The sequence below is a fragment of the Apis cerana genome, linkage group LG12, assembly GCF_029169275.1.
Source record: "Apis cerana isolate GH-2021 linkage group LG12, AcerK_1.0, whole genome shotgun sequence".
Lineage (NCBI taxonomy): Eukaryota > Metazoa > Arthropoda > Insecta > Hymenoptera > Apidae > Apis > Apis cerana.
The window spans coordinates 7,095,922-7,118,604 of record NC_083863.1 but is presented as its reverse complement, the minus strand read 5'-3'; the positions used below and the strand labels follow the sequence as shown (position 1 = coordinate 7,118,604).

Here is a 22,683-nt window from a genome sequence, read left to right as displayed (position 1 = left end):
TTAAACATATTCGCGTTTCTGTATCATTACACCGTGTACGAAATTTAAAAGTTTGTGTAATTTATTCGCCGTAATATCGTGCGATATTACTATTATCGAGTGACGATTAAAATATCTTATCTTTTCCATTCTTCCTTCTTATCCAAAAATATAATAATAGAAAAATCGAACGGTATTTAAATTGCGTAATTTATCGCGATCGTACGATGATGACCGAGTGAAATTAAAGTTATTTAGAGATATGCAATAATACGAAAATTTAAAAATTCAAGGGTCTCTCTAATCGATCGAAAGTAACATCTGCGAATCAGTAAATTGCATTGTAAAAATTGGAAAAAAAATGTATAGTTTGCAGAAATTACGATATCCATAATAATACTAATTTCATAGAGGTCTAGGTAAAAAAGATTGTTGGCTCGGGCAATAATGGAACACCGTGAAACGTGCAAACATTCTTTCCTACCATCGAGAATTTTATCACGATATTTCCATGAAAAGTTTCATTTCTCGCGGAACAAAACGAATCGTAAATCCACGATGCGTTTTACGCAACTATTAAAGCGCGTTATGACTCCGGTTATCCTTTTTTTACGAGGTATTAAGAGCTTATTCAATTCGAATATATTTTTCATTCCTTCCCCAGAAGGAATATTGGTTAAGTAACGAAACTTGTATCTGCCATTCAATATTGTCCGGTATACACGCGATCCAAAGGGGCACTAAAAGTCATGAGAAAGGAACAATCGAATGCATAGGCTCGTGTACACGTGCAGATATGATTGAATTGTTTATGAGCCGGAGAAGAATGAGCTTGGTGCGCATGGTGTAGAAGCATGCAAGAATTTAACGTGGAAGTAGTAGTTAAATATCCGAGTCGGTGATCGAATGTTAGAAATGGATGGTATATGATGTTACGAAGTAATAATTTTTGCCAACTTTATAGCTTTATGAACAACGATTAACCTGTCTTCTTTTGCGGCACGTGTTTTCCCTTTTTCTTTTCTTTTCTTTTTCCTCTTTTTCTCTATCTTGCTCGAATCATTTCCACAAGTGAGTATTATACTTTTATACGAAATTCAACAACTCCGTAACACCGAATCAAATTCCGAGATTCTGTAATTTTCCTCCGAGTGTTCAAAATAACGCAGGGCCCTCTCTGTTTCGTATTTCAATGGCATTCATAAATACATTATTCGAGCGCATGAATGCCCCATCAACAACACCTTTGCCTTGCATCCCCCTATCCCTATAGCGTGCCTATATCGCACACCGTCAATAATAAGTATAAATACTTTTATAACCATAATATCTCAGGCTGCGCAAGAGATTTCGTTCTGTGAGATATGGCGATTGTGCGCTGGTTATACACGCGTAAACCTATATAAGCCACGAGGAAGGGGCGTATTACAATACACACCCCTGCAGGCAGGTTTGACGTCTCCGCGAAATATACTACGAAACCAGCCCTTTCTTACGAACGATGTTATCGTTAACGTGTTGCATTATCATACGTTACACGAGTTCCACAAACCAATCACTTGTTTATTTTCTCTGGAGAAAAAAAATTATTCGTGTGCTTTCGAAAATCTCTACCAACATTTTTAAATTTATTATTTAACCAAGAAATACGTTCTCAACATTCACTTTCCATTTAATATCAAAATTTTCTTCGATTCTTCTATCTTCCAAATATCTCCCTCTTAAGAAATAATATCTCAAAGCACGGTTGTCGATTATTCACCAATAAATGACAAGTCGCGTCAAAGTCTATGTATAATTTCCATACGTTATGATCGACGACGAACGAATTTGTCCGAAGACGCACGACTCCTCCGATGTTTACCTTTCGAGCGACCCGACGAAACACAAGGGACGGTCGTGCGAGCCCAGTCAGTTGCTCAAATTGCGTCGTCACCATCAAATCAACATACGAAATCCGCTCCATCCAGAATCGTATATCTCGTTTTAATGGCGGCCAGTCGCATTACTCGCGAGCAGAAACGTTGCCGTGTACATCGCGCACCAGGCCAGCTTGTGTCTCGCTCTCTTGTACCTCGGCATCGTACACAACTCGAAACTCGATACCCTCGACTCGTTTCGAGACCGATCAAACAACTCGGCGAAGAGAGAAGTGGAAAAATCGGATTACAACGATCTCGAACATTGGCCGAGTATCGAGGAAACGACCCCCTGAGAAGTGCCGTTCCACGAGTACACGTCCAGGTATGGACGCTTTACACACAAAGTGTCCCACGGTGATCGACCACGCATAAGCAACAGAGACAGTTTTCTTTCTTCTTCTTCTTCTTCTCCTGTGTGTCGTGAGATTGCGTAAGCGTGGAAACGGAGAGAAAGAGAGAAGTGTAAGAACGAGGGATCCCACGTCGTTGTTTTCTGCTTCGAAATGCGACATTGATTCCTCGTGATTTCGCGTTCTTCCAGGCTTTTGTTATTAAAATTATCGTTTCGATGTTGAAATGTTTCGAGTTAAAATAGGGGGGCGTATTATTATTCCGGGAATTAAATTTTGCGTTGTGGGATATCGCGACTACTTTCTCGCTGAAAGTATCGAATCCTTTATTTTATTTCATAAATAAAGAACAATGATCTCTTGCGCAACGAACAAGTGAACAACACGCATGAAAGTAGAAAAAAAAATCACTGTAACAAGACTTTCCAACTTGCTAACTAACAACAGGGAAAATATTTTCTGTTCCAGGTAAGAGCGACCATGGTATTTCCTCATTGCATGGATTTCCCTCTGATGCGACGGTAATCAAGTGCGCATTATCAAGGAGCGTACGCGACATTCCAGGTGAAAATATTTCCAATCATCCCGTTTCTTCGATTAATCATATTTAAAAAACAAATTCCAAAACCATTCGCATAAATTCACCAAGATCGCGAGTCGAATAGAGGGCGACGCCTGGAAAATAATGCGCAGGTATCGATTATTCGTAGCACACATTGATCGTATGATCCTGTCGATCTGACATGGATGCATCCACTTGTTCCAATTTCGGATAGATGGAGTTCGTAATTGCTCGAAAGAACCAAGAATGCAGTCGGTTTTTGCAATATTCGACTCGACCTTGTTGTAGCCACATGCTCGATTTCGACACGATTTCGACAATTGTCACGTGTGTGTCACCGTCAAGCTTATGGGGCTGCCGTTGCGACATTGAGAAGGAAGCCCTTGATTATGATGAGAAGACGTTTATGGTAGCTCGAACCTTGTGAGTACGTGCGATGGGGATTGTACGTGTGTTGATTGCGACAGGTATCGTTCTGGGATAATTGAGTGTAAATTGGGAATGTTGTAAAATTTAACGCGGATAAGTTTCGAAGCGAGTCGAGAATACCTTAAAGTTTTTGGCGTCGTGGATTAAATAGAATTAGGAATGTAAAATTCGTAGATATGTTTCGTGGAGATAGGTGTAGATGAATTGGAAGTCTTGTAACGTTAGACGTGGACACGTTTATGGAGTGGGTACAAGTGTAAATTGGAAATTATTGCAAAATTCTATTCGACGTGGATAGTTTTTAATCGATAAGACGTGGTAGGAGTTTAGAGATGGTCGGAAGAGATTCTTCGGGGAACGTGACACAGGTGATTTGTAGAATCTGATATCGAAGATCGTTAACTCTATCCACGGATTTCTAGGGAATTCGTAGATAAATTCGAGATTCGTGGGATTCGAGAGATATCTTCGAACCCTTAAACGCAATGAATTTTTTGTATTCCAATTATCCTTCGAAACTTCACGAAAGAAATGTATCTTGTGTCTTTCTTCGTTGAACTTTGCTCTTCTTTCCGCGAAAAGTCCTCGAAAGACGTATCTAAACGCATTTAGAATCCGATTGGACAAGAAGAGAAAATATTAACAATCGATATCGAAACGTTGAATATAATCGTCTCGACAGAGATCGGTGGCGATAATTGTGTCGTTTCCAAACTGGTCGCATGCCTACACGTATGGGATACGTATGGCGTCCCTCTCGACGAACGAGGCCACAGATTTACTCTTTTACGATCGTAAGAATTCTCCAAGACCGTATAAAGTCGGGTACGAGACTGTGGGGTAGCATCGAGTGACGACATTCTCGTCATTTTTTCCTCCGTCCGAAAATGGATCTCGTACACACCCATCGCACGGCACGGACGATGGGGGGAATCGTTAGCGATAATCCTCGAAGGCCGTGATTCGATGGGTTTTGAAACGACTTAGAAACGACTTTGCCAATCCTCGCGATTATAAATTGAAATCGTTTTCCTTGGATCTGTTTCTTCTTCCCTTCTACTTGGAACTTGGAAACGATCTCGCAATTTAGTTTAATTTCTCTTGGGCGATTCGACGAAAGATTTCCCTCGATTATTGATATAGGACGTGAAATCGATAGATAGTCGGTGCAGAAAGATTTATTTTTTAGACCTCGTATACGATCTCGGTTCATACTTTTCGAGAGAATTGAATTTCGTTGTCAATGTCTCGAAGATGGTGTGCGGTTTCGATGGTGTAAATGGTTGGCTCGAGCGCGAGTCGTAATAGCGTACAGTATATACGACGCTGGGACGTGATAAGCAGAACCTTTATACATTTTAATGACGAAGTCATAAATTGCACCTTCGAGAGGCGTACGTTGGGCTTTTTTCGAGCCTTATAGAGCCATCTGCAAGGTCGACTTTCTTTGTTGCGACCGGTGTGTCCGTTATTGGCGTTCGTATTAGCACATGAATAAGTCGGTGCCCGCTCGGTACGTGTTAAAAACAATGGTAAAAGTTATCGTAGAATTTATTATCGTTGAATTTATTAACTTTAAAAATACGACAATTTCGTTTTTATCTCGGATCCAAACTTTCCACGGATCATACGAACAATTTGAACATTTTTTTTTCTTTTTTTTCCTTTTTTTTTTTAATTTCCGTCGTGGCCATTAAACGGGATAATACGTACGGGATGATTTTAATATAATAACACGCATAAGTTTTTTTTAATACGTAACGCATAACTTTCACTTTGTCCACTTGTATTGTTTCCATTATTGTTTTATTGCGACATTTTCTGGAAAAATCGCGATACCCCCCCCTCCCAAACGTTTGTGAAAGACAATAGGCACATTCGTATTCCTTGTACGAGTATCGTCACACGCGTTACACACGAGTGGCCGTAATAAACAACATATTTAATCGAACGAATTAGAAATCTTCCAAGTTTTCTTTTCTTTTCTCTTCTTTTTTTTTTTAAATATTTTCCATATCTTCGATACTTTCTTAATACACGATCTTTCCTCTCTATATCGGTCCTTTTCAATTTTCACAAATTGTAAGCGATATAATAAACGTCGATCCGAGGAAGAGGAGAGAATCTATCTAAAAGGAGAGACGCAATTGCCAATAAATCCCGTCCAAATGGAATCGCACACCCTTCCCTTCTCCCCACACGGTTCTTCCACCCGTTAAAATCCGTTCCCAGAGAATTTAGACGGTACATTCTAAGCAACACGAGTTTCGATCGGGCATTTTGTAACCGCAGAACGTGATGCGCGAACGGGATTCCGTAAATCACCGACTCTCGAGAGGATTCTAGGGCATTCGATGCTCCTTTACTCGCGTGTAACGTTACATCATTAATTTTTCTGCTCTTGTCTGCAGAGGGAGAGAGAGAGAAAGGTAGGGAGAGAGAGAAAGGCACGCGTGGGTGTAGAAAGGGGAGACAACCGTTCGTCGAAACGTTAATGGAAAAGTTGATGTACGCGCGAGAAGCAACTTGTTTATTAAAGTTTCACGCCTACCTTCCGTGTCCTCGGTGGACGAAGATGAAATGTGGTTAACGGCGAAGATCGTGTTGTTGCAGCGGGTTAGAAGATCGTTTTTCATAGAGGAGATCGATTACGAGTGCACACAGGGTGTGCAATTAATCGTGGATCCTTTCGTTTCTTCTCGTTCCGTCGAAAATTCCGTCGATATTTCTTTTTCTCGCGAAAAGTTAAATGGTTCGATTTTACGATCCCGCGAATTAATAAAGGGAGGGTGAAGGATAAAGATTTGGTTTTCCCAGAATGCGTTTCCGCGAAAGATTGCGAAAGGAGTAGAATATTGTTTGTAAGGATCGAATTCACGCCGTGTAAATCTTGTGAAATATTATTGGATATATTTATGGGTGGGAAAGATCGCGAGAAACGGAGCCTATTATTTATACCGGCTGACCATCCAACTCTATATTTTATTTCTAATTTTTAGAAAAGAAATTTTATTATTAACGCCCTATATAAAATATAAACAGAAAGTACGTTATAAAAGAAGATTGATATTAAATAATAACATTATCGATCGAAAAGTATAGACACCGGATCCTCATTTTACAGATCAATCACGAATGTACGTACATGTAAATAAAACATTCCGAATGTCATAAAATTGATATTTACGTAACCAATAACTATAAAACGTTAACCATAAAACAAGCAACAAATGACCGTCAACCATACGATTTACCTCAAACATAAAATATCCTCGCAACATCTTTACTTGCGCCTCTGCCATAATCGGTATTTCCTCTGCGTTACAAATCAAACTACGTTCATTCAAACTGACGTTCAATTCAATGCTTCACCTTCGATCAACGTCGCATAAACTCAATTATTGAATCCGTCTCTCGACTTCTTTCCACGTTGATTCACGGAATCGACGGAAATTAGAATCTCGCCAGCCGTAGAATTCGCAACTTACTCGCGACGACACACCCTGTACATGCATTTATCCTCGATCGCGTTATGCAAGGGGATCCACACGCTGGCTGCTTTACGAGAAACGTTACTCACTCTTATTCTTATTAACTATTCTCCAACGATACAGCTATGATATACGATCTCTCTCTCTTTCTCTCTCTCTCTCTCTCTCTCTCTCGTCAAGAGATATCTTGACGCAACCGTAATCGTATTGCGGATCATTGATTACGCTCTCTCGTGAAAAGCATATATATATCTTCACGTGTTGCACGGTGTAAGATATAACGTGTGCCGTGTAACGTTCGATAATGACCTGTCGAAGAGAATTCTAATCGTGCGGTGACGGAGGAGCACGCATTCGTTTCTTCTTAAAACGGTCACGAAGAGTCGTAAATTTTATCGATCGGAGTAGGATCATTTTTTTCAGTCGTCTCGATATGGATATCGTGGTCGAATTTTGACGAGATTAACAAAAGGGAATGGAAGAGATCTTTATTCCGATTTTATTTTTTTTCAGTTGGTGGAAATTTATCTACGTACTAGACATGTTCTCTATTCTCTAATCGATAAGGATATCGATGTATTATTTAAGCGATATAATATCCATTCTTTCGTGCATCTCGTTATGCATGGAAACGTGTTAATACGTTGCCCCAATACGACCGTGTTCCGCAAAAGATCAGCCCGAGTGGCAAGAAATTGCACCGCTGTTGGGATGTTTTACTGCTATGGAACAGCGGTAAATCTCGGCTAACAATACGGGCGAGAAATATAACGAGAAGGAGAAGGGCATAGGTCGCAACCGTTGATGATCTCGTTTTCGAAATGGAAAATATGCGAATGCGCCATTTCATTATTCGCTTTGCTTCAATTTCATCGAGTCGTTCTTCTGGAAATATCCATCAATGGCTACACATTTCGCTGGAATTTTATTCGAATCCTTGGCACGACATTATTTTGAGTAATCGTAATTGCGCGTGTAATCCACGTGCTCGAGTTTTCAAACCGTGCAATCTCAAAGATATTAAAGGTGGTATGAGGTAAGAACGAGTTTTAAATTACGGAATAATTGTTAGGCGGGTACAATTGTCGCGTGTATAGATAGGAAAGGGCCAATTTTAATGATGGAACTTGAGTGTATATATATATAGAACGAAACGAGGCGAGTTGACGGCACGCAGCCACTTTACAGGCCGTGACACGAAAGTTGATTCGCCGTTCGTACGTGTCTTTATACGCGATTAAACTTTTTACGAGGCGATCGTGTCGGTTATACGCGTTATATCCCGGATCGTAATTCACGTCGATTCGTTAGCCTCGAAATGTACTCGTCATCCTTAACTTACTCGCTCGAATCGAGTTCTGTTTCTTTATCACCCGTTGAAGTCATCGCGTAACGCGGCTCGATTAATTAATCATTAAGAAGGGAATATCTGTTATCTATTCTTACATATCGCCACAATAATTTTTGCTTGAAGTATTACTTTTTAAGATGATAATTGGACGCAAAACTCCAAGAACAGATATATTTCGTAATGGCAAATTTCACGAGGGTGTTGTTGTTCGAAAAAGCATGCGTCATTTTCCATTGCAACGAAGATGAGAATGGAAAAAAATGCTTTTTTTTTCTCCCTCGTACAAAGTTTAATTACGCGGGCCTGTAACTTGGAAGGATCTTGTATCGCGTGTAGCGTTACATTCTCGTGATCGTTGTTAACGAGGGGGAGAAAAAAATTTCTCTTGTTATCTTGATGGGAGGGCCGATATATAAATGAATGGGTGCGTTAGTTCGGGCCTCGCTACAATAAGCTGACAAGCGGCTCTTGCTTCTCAAAGACGACCCGGTCATTTAGTCCATACTTTAATAACGGACCCCTCTGCGTGTCTCCCTTCCCTTCCTCACGGATCTTCGCGATATTCTTCCATTCTTCGTCACGATCGGCCGCCCCCCTTCGACAATTAGAGGTCTCTACGACCGATTGTGAACCCCTTGCGATCGTTCCATCTGAACGATGAACGTATCCGAGATGAGTTCAAGGCTGCTAGCATCGTCCTCCCTCGTCCCTTTTATCCCTCGAAGAAATTCCGTCATATAAATGGCGAATCACTCGAACGTGAATTTTATTATTACGATCGTCTTTTACACTCCAGATCTGTTAAATTGCTCGTAGTAGTGATGTTATAGTTGATACAGGTTTTAATCGACGAGGATGGATCGAAAGGGCGCTCCCATGGAAAAAGCAGTTTACATTGGGATACAAAGTAGACTGGAGTGGCGAGTCAAAGTCACGATGAAAGAAGCGACACGGTTAGCGAGTCTTTCCACCTCGCGTTCGAGTATCCTCCGCGTTCGAACGCAGTTGGCGCGAGGCCAGCCACGTTACGACTCATTTCGCGCGCATAATGCGGAGAATTTAACCGGGATAACCGGTAGATTCGTATCTACTTAATGTCGTCAGTCGAGGAATGTCTACTCTCTTGCAAGTGTTTATGAAACTGATTTATCTCCCCCCGAGTGCGTATTATACACTCGCGTAATGGAACCTTCGAGCAACCGTTTAACCGTTGAATTAATTCATTTCTCACGGCGCGACTAGTTAGAATTCTTGGCGATCTTCTTCGAAAGTCTCCACTTTGTTTCTCTCGTCTCTTGCCGAAATTTCATCTGTATCTAAGTGGATATAATTCGACGAGGTTTCTTAAAAGAGAAAAGATTCCCTTCACGAAGCATCCTCGAATCTGATCTTTCTTCGACTTTTCTTCAAAATTCAAACTTTCGCACGCATTCTTCCGTTCTATTTTGTCGTCAATCCTGATCGAATCATCCAATTTCGACCGCGTAATCGACTCTCTTTCTCGTCCAAGATGGATCAGTTACCGCTGAACCATTGACTCTTCCTTTAAACGAAGTTCGTCTCCGCTTGTATTCTATCGAACTCGAGCTCGGCCGATTTACTCGTTCCTTCGGTAGCAATGGAATCTCTCTGGTTTACACACGGTGGTAAGAGTAGAGTAGCGCGAAGGAGGAGGGTTCGTCCGTGGCGTAGATAAATTTCGAGCGTGGAAACCGATTATAAAGCGACGTTGATTAATGTTAGCGTAATGAATGGCCGTTTTCATTACGAGTTACTTACGCCCGTGCGGACGGGCGTATGCCGATGACTCTTATCTCTTATTGGTATAGTAGATTATGGATAAGATGATGTTTCTCCGCTCAACCCGAATGGGATAACGGTCTCTTAATGATTGATCGGGTCGGAGTAGGCTAATCGAAGGCTACTTTTTCTTTTTCAATCGAACGGATAAATATAATTTTCTTAATTAGATATAGTTATAGAACGATACCGTAATTGTAAATGGTCGTGAAATATAAAATATTCGTGTAATTTTCCTATGCTATTATATAAATTAAACGTGGGAGGAAGGAGAAGGAATTTTGGGGATGCTTTAAATTCCCTCAGAGAGAAAAATCGAATGGATAAATATAGTTTTCTTAATTAGATCGTTAATAGAACGATACCGTAATTGTAAATGGTCGTGAAATGTAAAATATTCGTGTTATTTTTCTGTGCCATTATATTATATTATTATATTCCCTCAGAGAGAAAAATCGAATGGATAAATATAGTTTTCTTAATTAGATATAGTTAATAGAACGATACGTAATTGTAAATGATCGTGAAATATAAAATATTCGTGTAATTTTCCTATGCTGTATAAATTAAACGTGTAAGGGAGGAGAAGAAATTTTGGGGATGCTTTAAATTCTCTCAGAGAGAAAAATCGAACGGATAAATATAGTTTTCTTAATTAGATATAGTTAATAGAACGATACCGTAATTGTAAATGATCGTGAAATATAAAATATTCGTGTAATTTTCCTATGCTGTTGTATAAATTAAGCGCGGAGGAGGAGGACGAATCGAAACAGTGTTAAATTCCCTTAGAAAGGAAAACAAGTTTTTCTTTTTTTTAAATACAAATACTACTTCATCCCCCTTTTCCATTGAAAACTCGAGGGAAACCGATTCGTTAATCGCGCGTAACTGAACGTAATCACGGAGAAACGACTTCTGGGAGAGCGCGTTTTACCTCCGAACGTCTTCCTTTCCCTCGAGCGATTGGCAAATGATCGGGGGCTTCAATCGAGTTGGATTTAAACCGGTTTGCGTGTACGGAGTACGATCGAGTCAAGTTCAAGGCGAAGAAAGAAAGAAAGGAAAAAAAAGCAAGGAAACAAAACGAAAAAAGAAGAAAAAAAAATAAGAAAAGATTCCGATAACCACTTGTTTCGAGCGACTTGGAAACACTCGCGGCTGCGATATCGATCCTCGGACCGATCGAGAGCGCATCGAGGCGAAGTGAGCCGTGCAAACTTGTCGCGTAAATCGCATCGAGGCCGATGTTGGAGTTGCGGCATCGCGGTGGCACGCGGGCTGAAACAGCTGAAAACGCACCGCGTCGTAAACCTTGATTTCTTCCCGTCTCTGTCCCGTCACCGCCGCTCCCTTCAAGCATCTCGCTCTAACGCGTTCACGGTGAATGGGGGCTCGCCACTCTCGGTCGCTTGGCAAGTGGAGCGCGCGCCTATAAAATAAATAGCGGCGAACCTTGCCTGCTCCGGTTGCTATTGAACTTTAGAAGTCGCCGTAAACCTTTCGGCTCTCCTTTCTCCGCCACTCCGCCGGATCACGCCGCGAGCTCCGCTTATCGGATCGCGATTAAATCGCGATCCCTTCCCGATCATCGCCTCGTCGCCAAGTTAATGAACCTTAAGAGGAAGGGAAGGGTTGAATGGCCTTTGATTCTTCTCGGATCGCGTGAGATATTCCAGTTTATTGAATTATCAGGAAGGGGATAATTGGGAAGGGGAATTGGAGCGCTGCTTGGGAAAGTTTCGAAGAGAGAAAGAAAGAAGAGGTTTTGAACGATCTCGTTCTTTCTCTGGGTACGAAGAAACGAAGGGAGAATGGAAGAGAGATGTTTGGGAGCAGGTAGAGGGAACGTTTGCCAATTGGCGAAATATTTCTATTTCGCGAGCGACGCGATGATTGCTGCGTTCTCGAAAGAGAAGTTGAATATCTGAAGACCGGATTCGATACCGTGGCGCGTAGATAGGCGAAGAAATGGGATAGGGGCGTATGAATAATGGAACGAATGAAAATAAATAACAACCGTCCGGTGCTCAATACTTAATTAAAACGCTTTTATCGCGCCGGGGAACCGGATTTATCTTTAAAAAAAAGTTACAACGTTTTAATCCGACTGGAGATCAGTCGCGAGATTGCGCCGTGTAACCGGATGATTCAATAATAATTGTTCGTGTTGCGTTCCTGGACCGATGTTGATTTTCATGAAACGTGTTTATCCCAAATTTTACTTGGATTGGATAATGAAAATTGAAGTTGGACGGATCTGTTTTACGTCTGTAGTTGAAAAAAATCGTAATTTGCGGCGTTGGAAAGACTTCGTTTATCCCATCGTCGAGCAAACATCGTCGTGGCTGCAAAGATTAATGGATCGAGGAATCGTATCGAGCGATATTTATCATAAAGCATTTCCATTTCTTTTACTTGGGATTAAAATTATCGTAGCTCGGGCTCTCGAGCTAAGAAGTTGTTTACGAATCGAAGATTTCAAATAAAAGAACTGTGATCCATTAATAATAATTTTATGGATTTTTAATATATATCTTTGAAGACACATACAAGTTGTTGGAAATGGATTATGCAGTGATATTATAAAAGGAAGAAAAGAAAAAATCGTGTATAATATTCTGATATAGAACTGTTTGCCAATGAAATCTTAAATTCGAAACTTCCATCAGAATTCCTTACAAATTGCCAGTCTACGCTATCGTTTACTCGATTACTAGATCAGCCAATTATCATACCGTCAATCTTGGATTACAAATCTTAGTTGTTACTAGTAGTTAAACGAGTAGTTCTTAAACCATATACTTCAAAAATATCCAGGAACAAGCATTTTAATTATCGGCGAATCGAAAACGACAAGAACGAAACATACTTAATCGAATAAATCGTAATCAAATTTGCCAACGAAACTAATCGATCAAATCAATTAAGAAATCGAAAAAGATCGAATATGTATAATATATCTGGCAATAGATGTATTATCCGATCTTTAAACACAATTGGAATATTCGTCTCGACGTTGCTGCTCAGAAGAAGTATTAACATACGAATCATATTGGCTCTTTTCTGCCTTCGAGCGAGAGGCTTCTCCTCGAAAAATACGGATCAACAAGCATTTCCTCCTGCATTTATTTATCACTTATCAAGTTTAAAAATGCGAGAAGAGAATATCTCGTTGCCTCACGAAAATCAGATTAATAATTGATGGTTTAGATTAAAGGTGGTCCTCTGCACCTAGAAGGATGATAGAGATTGGGAATTTGCCTGGTGGGTAATACGCATTGATAAGGCTGAAATACGAAGCTGAAATATCGCATATCGAAAAATATGAAATATGGCGGGCAACGATACCCCGATATAAGGGATATGTTTTCAAACAATGGAAGCTCGAGGCGTGAAACGCGTGAAAAAAATGTCTACGGTGCATGTCGGTAAATGGCAGTTTGTAATTAAAGGAGGAGGCGGTGTGAGATGGACGTCGATAGGCATTGTGATGTATCGAGCTCACGCACGAAAACGTTGGAGGGCTACGCTTCGAGGGATTTATTTCTCGCTGAAGAAAAAAAAAAGTGAAGTCGAAGTTATGTGCTCTCTTTGGAACAAGACAAGGAAAAGAACCTCGATCGATCATCCCAATTATATCTCATATCTACGCGCAGTTTTTCCTACGAACAATTTCTTATGTCTCGTTCCAACGTCTCTCATCCGTCCACTCGATTTCTCAAATTAAATTCTTCCTCGACGAACGGAGGAGGCTCGCTCGAGATCGGGCAAAAGTGAAAATTCGCGGAGGGTTTCATCGACGCGTTGCCCTTGAACCGTCCACCTGTTCTCGCGGAACGTTACGCTCGCATTATCTGATGGTAATAACAGGAGTGGAACGGCCAATTGGCCGCGAGGTTTAATTGCTACGAACTGCAGCATCACACGTGTACACACGTTAGAACGCATCGTTGCTCGAATTCAACTCTTGCTCGCGTACACAGCAACGAGGGATCGGGGCTCGTATCGATGCACGCTCGGCCGGATTGTGTTTCAACGGAGGAAACCTGTTACCCGAGAGTGATACGCGTCCTATCAAGACGCGTAATTGCGGCCAAATGGCGATCGTATCGCGCCCCGTAATTATCGTCAAATTGTTGCAATATTTTCCTCGCCCCGTCCGCCGATTACTTATTGCTCTCGTTTTCCACGATTTGTAAAAAATAATAAGATTGGAAAAGGGGAGGTAACGACGAATTTTTTTATTTTTCTTTCTTTTCGTCACCGACCAACGAGGGAAAAATTACATTTCTTCTACGTAGATTAGTATAAAAGTATTAAATAAGAGAAATTGGATAAAAATGGAACAAGTCACAATTAATATCAAATTAATTATTCTTATGTACGAGAAGAAGTGTGCAAAGATAAATAAAAAATAGGAAAAGTTTCTCATACACGTTGAGAGAGATAATATCGGTCGTTTTCGTCTTGAGTGGATGGCAAATGGCTCGATCGCAAATTCCGTCGTTAAGTGGACGATTTGGTTGGAAGAAGTATTAGCTGCGAACGATCGATCCCTCTCGTTCATTATATACGCATGCCAGCCAAATTATCCCCCGACGAAATGGGGGATAAAACTTTGAAGAAATTCTGGCTCGATTATCATACGAATCATTCGCACCACTTTACTCCTGTCTGCGTGTATCTCCAAGTTCGATCATGCGAATCGTAAATCTCACGGTTTATGCAAGTTTTAATTGCACTTTCGAAACGTTGCGCGTGAATTGTTTAATCTCGGAGGAGAGGATCCATTCTATCGTTGATGAATGAATGAAAATTTGCCGAAGATGGATGATAACTTTGAATCATGGATCATATCGCAAATTCCTGCGATAAAAAAATATATCGAATGTGCATATATCTTCGTTTCGAGAATTAAGTTTGGGACGCGATCGAAAATTCTATCGAGGAATAGAAATACTGTGCGATCTCTTTCTCTCTACAAAAAGAAAAGGAGAAAAGAAACGGGGTTTGTACAACGTGTTGCAAGATCGAGGAAAGAAAAAAATAAATAAATATCGCGTACAAGGGCCAGAAAAAAGTATCATGGCCACGATCAGGGGGCCGGTTCCATCGGTACACGTTTTTCACCGATGGTGGCAGGCCTGGAATTTAGGGCGTGTTGCTATCCCAATGGTAATTACTGGCCAGGAACGGATAATTAACACGGCATCAAGAGTTATCTCGGCGAATCTATCGGCGAAACCAGGCCTCGAAACGCCTCTTTCCCTTGTACAAAACCTGATATTCGCCTAGTTTCTAAATTACGAGCTCGCCTCCATAATCCCCTTGTACGTACTTGTTACTGGAAAAAAGTTTTATCGAAATAACACGAGCGTAATAAGACGGGCGAGATAATTTTACGATTAAAATTTCATTATACGAGAAATTGTTGGACGCAACTGAAGTAAAAAAAAAGATATGAATATTTAAAGTATCGATTTTTTAAAAGCGATACGCATTCCTTCTCTTTCGATTTTTTTTAAAGATTTTTTCGAAAAATTAAGAAAAAAAAGATTCGAAATAATTGATTTTTTAAATAATAAAAATTTTCCAATAAAAAGTCGAATCGCGCAAATTTTTGTCTCGTCCATTTCCTAATAATAATTTCCGTATATTAGTATAATCGTGTAAATAATTGGAACGTATTATTCGAACGATATACGCGTGCCGAAACCAAAACAAAGTCGAACGTCGCGCTTTGTATATATACAAATATCGATTCGCGCTTGTAAATCGATCGTTCGTCATTGCGCCATAAATTGTCTGTTCGTGGTCCCGGTAAGACGTTTCCTCGAGCCGTTGCTCTCGCTCGTCGCCGATTTTTCACTCGCGGTTTTCTGACTGGCTCTGCCCTCGTCCATGGATCATTACGATGCGCCGCGTGCACCGTACGTCCACCGATGATTCAACCACTCTTTTTCCCGTGAAACTGTGGGGAACGATGAACTTTCGAATAATCCTACACGCCTTCGTTGCGTATAGAGATTCACGAAATCGATGTCACGAAGAGGAGAAGGAGAAAAGTGTGCTTGAAAGTTGAAGACTTTTTAAAATTTGATTCGAATCGAATGTATCGTAATTTATTTAATTGTTGGATAATTATCGATAAGAGTCGAGTATCATCGTGCCATTTACGATACGAAATTAAGACTCGATCGAAGGGATCGGTATCGATCTGTCTAATCGATATTTTAAGAAATATTTACACGAGTATTTTGAGTTTGTCACTGGAAATCGATCGATGCGACGATGAGAATACATACTTTTGGAAAACATTTTCGAAAGAAAAAAGTTGAAAGTAAAAAAAAGAAAATCAATTTGGAAACACCGAGGGAAAATTTAAGGTGTTGGAAAATCGATCGTTTCCTAGGAAGATTTATAGCGTGGAACGTAGCATGAAATAATCCGAAACGATGCACGCGACCTAAACGGGAGGAATCTCTTCCTGGATCGATAGGGCACGATCGATCGTTTTTAAAATCAATATCGTAAATCGTGGATAGAGGCAACGTGTCTCCATTTTTGGCCAACTCCTTGCTCCAGCAGCTCGTTCCTCCTCGCTTCACCTTTATGGGCATCGTTACGAATTACCGTGAAATCCTTCTGAAACGAGACGCGCGATCCGACGTGAATTACGCGCGCGCTACGCGTTTCCTCTTCCAACTTTCTCCATCCCGGTCACCGGATGTCTGTAAAACGCCGTGAAAACGTCCGCCTCGCCGCTTGTTCGCGGGTCAAGCGTGGAAAAATACTTAGCGCGCAGGACGTGGAAAGTATAATGAAGAGTAACGCATTGGAATCGAGCTTGTTAATGCATTTCTCTTCGTTTCTACGAGGTAATAGAGAAAGGGGGAATAGAGATACGCGTGGAAATATATGTGTCATCGAGCAAGATTAATATATTAATTTAAAGTTAGTTTAAATTTAGCTTCGAAAAGAATCGTATCGATTAATTTAGGATTAGAATTGGGGTTTCGAAATGCGTCTTTATTTTCAATTCTATAGTTTAATATTTGGACAAAAGAAGAAGAGTAAGGCTTTGGGACCGAACTTGTAAATGCGTTCCTCTTCGTTTTTACGTGTTAATGTAGCTTCGAAAAGAATTGCACGATTAATTTTTTTTAGGTTAGGTTTCCAAACGTGTGTCTTTATTTTTAATTCTAAAGTTTAATATTTAGATAAAAAAAAGGGGGGGAAAGGACCGAATTAATTGTCGCTAACGGAACACAATCGATTTATTTTCATTAGGAAATATTTCAGGGTAAAATTTGTGTTTGATTCATTCGAGTTGAATTATCGTATTTTATAATTATTATTTTCGAAGGATCATTCTCCTCCTTTCCCTTTCGATTCTTTCCTTAATATTCCGCCAACCTTTCCCAACCACGATGATTTATTCCACCAGACGTATCGATCAGGCGAAGTTGAAAGCGCTTAAGAGCAATCAAGTAGCAGAGGTGCGTACAAATCTGTGGATCTCTTCTCACGGTGGTTCGATCTTCGCTCGAATTGCCGACGATTTCTCTCTACGATTCCACTCTAATCTCACTTGCTAAACGAACGATTTTGATTATAGGATTAGAAACGTTCCCCACGCCTCCAGCGTGTCGTGCAACAACCTTCGGATATCCTCGCTTTTCCTGTATCGGTTTTTTCAAACTTTAAAATTGTAGTTTATCATACGCAAGACATATAACTTTCACCGTAACACGTAATATCTTGATCGTAGCTAAACATCTCCATGAAATAAATCATTGAAACAAGCTTTTTTCAAAAACCAATCGTAGAGAGAAATTCAATATCTCTAAAAAATAAATCTCCATGGTTGAACAAAAATTGTCAAAGATCAAGCTTGCAACGATCATCAAAAAAATCTTTGGAACGGCCTAAAACAAAATTCGTCCAACAAAAATTTCCAAAAATCTTATGCAACGATCATCATAATAATCTTTAGAACGGCCTAAAACAAATCTCCATTCCTTCGACTAAAATTTTCAAAGATCAAATTTGCAACGATCATCACAAAAATCGGAAATTGAAAAGGCCTAAAACAAAATTCTTCCAATAAAAATTTCCAAAGATCTTATGCAACGATCATCACAAAAATCTTTGGAACGGCCTAAAACAAATCTCCATTTCCTCGATTAAAATTTTCAAAGATCAAACTTGCAACGATCGCCACAAAAAATCGGAAATTGAAAGGGCCTAAAACAAAATTCTTCCAACAAAAATTTCCAAAGATCTTGCACAACGGTCGTGACAAAAACCTTTGGAACGAAACGCGTCCTCGATCCGATTCATCTCTCGATCGAGAGAACGTAGGCACGTTCGACAAGGGAGACGAATCACGAGGGGTCGAAGGTGGCCGATAGATGTTGCCAGATAAGCGGGGTTTCGCTATCTCGATTTCACCGATGGGTGCATCCTCTCGATCGGCGTGTTGCGTTTCACCAGGAAGCCGAGGGAATCCCTTTTCACCGATCGGGCTCGAGGAATGTGGATAATGCGGCGATCGAGCCGTAACTCTCTCGTAACTCTATTTCGAGTCATTACGATCGATGGACACACGTACGTGCGGTCGCGTTTCGTGTCGAGATCGATGAATGCAAATTGATTTCGCTTCTTTTCTCTTCCATTGTGCAACCGGAGAATTGGATATTAACCGAGCGTTGTCAATTGTCTCTTGTCCAAGTGTATTGCGGGATTTATGCGTGCCGATTCCTCGAATTATTTTTCGTTCGACGGTATGAACGCGATGCGGATTTCGAAATAAAACGGATAGATCGTGCAATATTTTACGGCTGCGTGTTACGCCCGTTTATTCCTGATTATTATTATTCTATCGAATGAAATATCGAGTATATTAACTGTAAATCTCGTACGGGAACAGGGAATTTCGAAGAAGAATATTGGATCGTTTAAAAACTGTCGTTCATCCCGATAGTAATACCGCACGTTACCGGTAACACGGAGGAAATGACGGTTGAGGTGACAGTACACGCAGCCCAAGCATGAAGGAGCAAGTGTCGGAAGCTGTTTCTCCGATAATATTATCCTGTTACACAATATGGTAACATAAAGGCGCTACTATTGGCGTGGCTTACGTTACATCGAAACCAGTCGAGAGACATAGCGCACATTATTACGAGCATGGAAACGTAATGTATGCAGAGAGAGCTTCCTCTCTTTCTTCCTATCGCGATATTTGCGACACGAAAGCGCGCCCACCGCTTCCTTTCATCCGTTTTCATCGAAAATATTGTACGATCCAGTATATTTCTTTATTTTTCTCCTTATATTTCGCGAATATTTATAAATTTTCATGAACATCGCACTCTCGTTTCTCTTCGATTATTCTCTGCTCGCTCACGTGCAGCAGAATAACTTCGTTCATTAACTAAACGTTATTGTATTCCTTACGAAACGTTTCGGTATTTAGCAGCAAACCTTCTCTCTTAAAAAAAAAAAAAAAAAAAAGAATTAATTACGTTGCATAACTTGCATACACTCGCGCCAATGTTCACGATCGTAAACTTGATCGTAGAACGAGCTTGCCCGTTTTGGTCTACGATACTCGCATAAATAACCAGTCGTATCTTTGCAAAACCGAGTTGTGCACTCCGAAGAGTTCCCATGAGTTTCACCTGGTGTAATAACGTTCTTCTGCAAAGAAGAGAGGCAGAGAGAAAGAGAGAGAGAGAGAGGGGGTCTACGGGTCAGAAGGACGGATTAGCGCTTCGATTTAGGCTACAGGTGCACGCCCTCGACTCTATCAAGTGTTTCTTCCTCCTCGATCGGCTCGTGTTGCTTTCACACAGGAAGAAGGAGAAATAATTGCGGGGCACGTGAAAAGAAAAAAAGACTGGAACGTATCCTCCTCCGATTATCGGTCAATTGCGCAAGAAGACGTGTACGATGCTCGAGGTTTTACGGATTAGCCTGGATGCCGTTCGTTTCGAGGAGTTTAACAGGTCTCGGGGATGTGTTTTAAGAGGTTGCTTAACGACCACACGCTCGAGAGGTTAATGGCTGCAACGATTGCGTAAAATATTCTCAACTTCCTTCTGCCTCCATTTCCGCGTACAACGATTCGTCTTTCGAATGCTGGAAAATGGAAAATGTGTCCAGGGATTCGCAGGGAGTTGAAGTTTAAATAAGAATAAAATTTCGAACGATGGGTGATGCAACGTGATGCAAAGGAGAGAGATAGAGAAAAGTAAAAGAATAACGAAATAATGCGAAAAGCTTGTCGAGACTTGGACGACAAGCTTTCCCTCTTTTCCACCCGGCGCGGTTGCTCGAAACCGTTATCATTTCGCAAAGTATCGTGTATTTCCATTTCGTCATCCCGACGTGCAAATTGGCGTTCTCTGTCGAGCGGCTTACGTAATTAGCGAGTGATGACCGTACCGGTTACTTATTCGTGACCTCGTTACCGTACAGATTCCTCGCCATGTCGGCTAATCGCTCGTTACCGATGACTAAAGTTGATCCCAGTCTGTAACGAGGCGAGGCCGCCATCCTCTCTTCGCCATCCTCCTTTAGAAACACGTCTCGTCGAATCGAGATACGTATCGAATACGTTGCTCGAATCGAGTCGAGGATATTCGCTCTCCGCATCGCTCGCGATTCTCTAAAGTGTTTTCTAAAATTATATGCTTCTGAAATACATTACCGCGCGAGTGATTCGAATTTCAATTATATCATATATAGATGCTATAAATATTGACACGAGTCCAATGATTCGCATGATGCTCTAATAATTCGTATTCGTGTTTAATATCTTAAACGAATTCCACGACTCGACTCGATTCAATTGCATCATCACACAGTTTTTACTCGCGTCTTCTATCAAGATCCTCTATCAATGCGTAGCCTCGTACGCATTGGACATCGATGCGCGCAAGGAGGAGCGATATACGAAGAAGGAGAGAGAAAAAAAGCGTGAATAGACGAATAGATAAGAGGGGATGATGTAACTGGAGGCAATATCGAAAGGGGTATCGATCAAATTACGCGCGAGCAGCGACAGGAGGGGAGAGGCGAAGACAAGGCGACTCACTTGGTCGCCTGGAAGAATTTCTGTATCTAGGATCTGTGCGCGGCAAGGCTCGTTTGACGATTCGAATCCTCGTTTCACGTGTTCGATAATCATCTTTAACGCGCGGAACATCGAACTCGCCTCTCCTCGGCCAAGCATCGGTTCACGCACGAGCGTGCAAGGTTGTCGAACTTGCTCGCGCAACATCCAGCAATTTCCACGGCGGAAGTGCGAATCTTCCATCTCTCTCTCTCTTGAATTGACCGCGGTATATGCATATAACAAGGAGGGAATCCTCGAGGAATTCCATTAATAGATAACACTCGAATTTTTTATTTTCTCTCTCTCTCTCTCTCTCGACAGTTTTTCTCCTTTTTTCGTTTCGTTTAAACTGTTTGCGTTTGAAAGAGAGGATACCGTTATTGTGGAATGTCTGTTGTACGGGAAAGAAGGGAAATTGTCGAACGGTAAATGGAATTTATAGAGGAGATGAGGCTACTTAAAAATGGCCAAGAATAGAGAGAGAGAGGGAGGGTAATCGTTTTACGATTTTACCGGATGATCGGTTTAGAATTGGTAGTGAGAAAGTGTAGTGAGAAAAATCGATTTAACGTAGCATTGTTAATCGAGAATCCACCTCAAATTCATAATACGATTGTACCACCAATGTAAGGAATTGCTGATAATAAGTTTGTAATAACTGTTGCACCTCAGTATGATATTTGAGGATAGAATATATCCTATAAATTCTGCAGCGATTGATATTAATAAAATTAAAATCCCAATACCTCAAACTCTTGATAATTTATACAAACAATAAAATATAATTTCGTCTAATATGAATATATATTATTATAAAATAAAATGAAGCTTTTGCTTCGAATGAATTTACGAAAGTGTTAGAGGAATTCGTTAAGAGGAAGCACGAAATCGGTCTACGAAATCGATCGGTTGCGATCGATTCGAGTTTTATGATTCATCCGCGCGGTCGTGATCCTTTTGCGTTGCACAAAGTTGCACAAGATTTTGCAAAGATAATAGGACGACGAGAAGTTTATCGGCAATTATTCGCCCGATCCGCCGTCTAATTTTCGAAGGTTTCGATCGCGAAAAGCGGACGCCGTCCGTCGATACGTCGAAACGGGTCCGCCGTGTCATTCCCACGGACGCGGGCAGGAAATAACGGGAACATCCTCGCGATGATTACGATAATGTTAAAACATGGCCAAGTCTCACGAAATTAATGACCGGCTGCGCTTGTACAATCTATCCATTCGTGTCGGTGAAGGTTATCGAACTTCTGGGACCCATCCACCGGCTCGTTGCCGCTAATGGTTCGTCGTTTGTCGCCATTCAGTTCGAGGAACTTGCTCCTTTGTGTATGGGAAATGTGTGTGTATATACGATTTATAAAAAAAAAGAAAAAGACACAACATAGGAGGATAAAGAAACATGGTGAGACGAGAATGAAAATGCGAAAAATTTGAATTTCGATAATGTTCGAAAATCGTCGTGGAATTTTAAAGGATGTCGAATCGAGAAATAAATCTTAGATATTTTCGAATCTTTTCCAGTTCCAGTCGAACTCGAAGATTTCAGCCTTTACAAAGATTATAGATAATTTTATAGTTTGGAAACAGAATTTCTTCGATCGATTTATAGCATTGCCTCACGATTTAATATTACGACCGATTCTTCTGAGCTCGAAGATCG

General features: G+C 40.8%; 1 protein-coding gene across 6 annotated transcripts in view; it reads left to right on the top strand.

Moving 5' to 3' along the window:
• LOC108004235 (platelet binding protein GspB-like) overlaps window positions 1–22,683 on the top strand; it is a 166,048-nt gene that overhangs the window by 61,349 nt on the left and 82,016 nt on the right. For 3 of the 6 annotated variants that reach the window (XM_062082806.1, XM_062082808.1, XM_062082807.1), the window contains exon 3: window positions 2,720–2,815. The exons of 1 other annotated variant lie outside the window; for it this stretch is intronic. In XM_062082806.1, the coding sequence (XP_061938790.1) occupies window positions 2,720–2,815 (96 nt within the window). Of the gene's footprint in view, window positions 1–1,820; window positions 2,224–2,719; window positions 2,816–22,683 lie in introns of those variants that run through there. 2 more of the 6 variants (XM_062082804.1, XM_062082805.1) reach the window with 2 other exon arrangements.